The 3,232-nt window shown below is 41.1% G+C and overlaps 1 protein-coding gene across 1 annotated transcript in view; it reads left to right on the plus strand.

Moving 5' to 3' along the window:
• Nucleotides 1-1,707, plus strand: part of SCGB3A2 (secretoglobin family 3A member 2) — a 2,911-nt gene extending 1,204 nt beyond the window's left edge. The window contains exons 2-3 of the mRNA XM_003782062.2: nt 1,101-1,303; nt 1,684-1,707. Coding sequence (XP_003782110.1) covers nt 1,101-1,303; nt 1,684-1,707 — 227 coding nt within the window. The remainder of the gene's footprint in view (nt 1-1,100; nt 1,304-1,683) is intronic.
• The last annotated feature ends 1,525 nt before the right edge of the window (nt 1,708-3,232 follow it).

Raw genomic sequence — 3,232 nt, forward strand, 5'->3', positions numbered from 1 at the left:
TGTGAAAGGTATCTTTCTAAAGCCAAAGCCCTAAATGTAATTGTCCCATGGAAAAGCCATGATAGCTCCCAATCCCTACAAGAAAAAAATCCAAACTCATTGATTTGACATCCAAATCTCTTCCTTTCACTCAATTTACTCAACTCATACTCTTTATGTTCCATCCCTGGAAAGACCCCACTGGATCAGTGCATTACAGTGTCTCTGAGCAGAAGACCCACCATTCTGTGCATACACTTTCATCTTAACATCTTAGTGCCTTCTTCATTTTCTTTCTAAATTATTGCCTGTCTTTTTTACTTCAAGTTACAGATGTTCATCTCAGACATAGGTCTAATATTATTTCTTTTGGAAGATTCCTGCAACATCCTCCCACAACAGCATTAGTCATCCTTTCCTTTGTGTTTTCATAGAACTTTGTCTACTGAGTTATCAAACAACAGGCCACATAGATCTTTATTGTCCACTGAAGCATGTGAGGTCTCTCTATGCTATCTGTCTATGTATCCCCACTAACTGGCATAGAGCCTGAGTTCAACTGTCTCTGCAGTGTCAAGCTGAATTGGCTGGGAGCAGCTCCCTAGACTGTGAAGTCCATTCTCATCCCTGAATGGAGATTCATCAGGGCATCTCTCCTAATGAATCTCCACATACAAAGTACCTTTCTTTCCATTCAATGGCAAGGTTCTATGGAGTGCTTACTGCAGGCCAGCATCAGTTTTAGTCATGGAGTGCAGCAGTGAATAAAACATAAATTCTGACTTCTTTTGAAACCTACATCATAATGCAAAAATTAAGGCAATAAAAATATCAGTTACTACTTCAGACAAGGGTAAGAAAAAAGAAGACAGAGAGTAACTGATGGGTGGTGCTATTTCAGATACAGTGGCCATTGCATGCTTCTCTGAGGAGGTAACATTTGAAGAGACACCAAATGATGTGAGAAAGACAGACAGCTGAGGAAAGAGGCGGAGGCTGTCATGGGAAATGAAGATGAGTGGGTCTGGAATGGGGCTGCTGATGGATGGAATGGAAAGTGATGAGGTCATATGCAGGAACTGAATGTGCCTGTTTCACCTGCTTTCTCTCTTGTTCTGCAGCTACTGCCTTCCTCTTCAATAGTTTGCCTCTTCCTGCCCCAGTTGACAAAGTGCTTCCTCTGGACAATGTTCTTTCCTTCATGGATCCATTAAAGCTTCTTCTGAAAACTCTTGGCATTTCTGTTGAACACCTTGTAGAAGGGCTAAGGAAGTGCGTGAATGAGCTGGGACCAGAGGCTTCTGAGTCTGTGAAGAAACTGCTGGTAAGTATGGCTTGGAGTGATCAATTTGACAAGGGGGAGGGCTTAGTCACCCTAAACACCTAACCCATCCTATTGTCACTTTAAAGGTGTATTTCCTCTATATTGATGATGCTCATCTAAAATTTATATGTCTTACAATCTCAAGGAAAGTGCAATTGTGACCTTTCCAGAAAGAATTTTTAAATGACAGAGTCATATGTTCTAGCTGTGACTTTACCACCAACCACCATGGTGATTTTAGATGAGATTTCACCACACTGAGTCAGTGTTTCTCCTTCAATAAAATGCTTGGCTAATAAGACAGTGGAAGTAAATATTTTTTGCAACATGCTAATTACATGTAAAGCTGCTCTGATTTTTATTCTCCTTCTGCCTTTCAGGAGGCCCTATCACACTTGGTGTAACCACAGGATAAAGAAGAGTGAAGTTGAGGAGGATGATTCTCTCAAGGCCCTGGCTAAAACCCATTCCACTGAATAACAGATTAAATGCCCTAAAATGTAGTCACCCCTGAAAGGCATGATTAAAGCAATGAATAGATTTTTCAGTTTGTCCTATTTTTATTTCTAGCAGCACCATTCAAAAGGGCATAACTAACTAATTTTTCATTTGGATCATAAGCTCTAGAGAACCTGTTTTTATAAAGACATGCAGGCATTTTAAGTGCTTCTCTCTCTCTCCTAACTCTAAGTTAAATATCTCCATTTTTTCAAGTATTCTTTACCTGAGCATATTTCCAGAAATTTTTTATTTTAAAAAATATAAAGGAATTTTCCAAGTATTATCTGACAAGTCTAGTGTCTTACTAACTTCATTGGTTTGGAGTCTATAGCATCAGAATGCTAGTTTTAATTCAGTTTGTAGTGACTCTAGGGCTGATCAGTAGCCCTCACAGACACCTCTACCAAGGAAGTCTTTTACTACATCATCTTATATGAATAGATTATAAACTTTCTCCACATCCCCCTCAATTCTCTCTACAATGTTGACAGAATTGTGTTTTCAAGGCATATTCTGCTTCTATAATGACCCCCTACAAAAGAGATTTCAAGCTCCTGAGTGTGGCCAACAACACCCTTCAGTATTAGGCCTGTGTTTTCATGTCTACTCCCATCTATTTTCTTTTCTTCACACCTGGTCTCCCCAGTCACACTTAACAGATGAGCAAATTCCTTTCCCTCAAACATTCTTACACATTAATGAAAAATCAAGTGTCTCCTTACCCCGAATGCCTGCCAGGTCTATTTTCAGACAGAGCCTGTGACAGTCTTGGGACTGTTTGCTCTGGGGTCCAAAAGGAGGAGCAAAGGGTCCCTCCCCTTGCTCTGGTCTTCTCTGTGTTGGGGCAATGGGAGAAGGGACATGACACTGACTACTGTAGGTTACAATTCTCAGGTTCCCAGGTGGGCTGTTCCCCCAAGAGGCCCAGGCAGTAGATTGAAGGTGGAAAGGGGAAAAACATTGTGTGATTCCCTGTGCCTCTATGTTTGGGAGAAGTCTCTGGAAGTAGTCTAAGCTCCAGGTTCTGTTGGAAAGGTCTGCATTGTTTCCAGCTTTATGTGATAGACTCCAGCCTCTGGGCTCTGTCACACACCTCTTCTCTTTGAATCTCTAGCTGAGCTTGGTGCTGGCTTCTTACTTTTATCAATTTGTTTTGTTTGTTTGTTTGTTGTTTGCAGTTTTTCTTTTGGCTGGGCCTGGGTTTGAACCCACCACCTCCGGCATATGGGGCCGGTGCCCTACTCCTTAGAGCTACAGTGCTGCCCAATTTTGTCAATTTCTTTGTTGCCTCACCAACACCCAGTTGATGTTTTAGCTCTTCTAACATTTATTCAATCAGGCCTTTCCATTGCATTCCTTCTCTTCTAAGTACTCAGTGTTCCTTAGTAGGACAATGTTAAATGTCATCTCTAAGAATGTTATCTTTAT

This window comes from Otolemur garnettii, unplaced genomic scaffold, assembly GCF_000181295.1.
Source record: "Otolemur garnettii isolate 467f Iridium unplaced genomic scaffold, OtoGar3 scaffold00003, whole genome shotgun sequence".
In the NCBI taxonomy this organism is placed as follows: domain Eukaryota; kingdom Metazoa; phylum Chordata; class Mammalia; order Primates; family Galagidae; genus Otolemur; species Otolemur garnettii.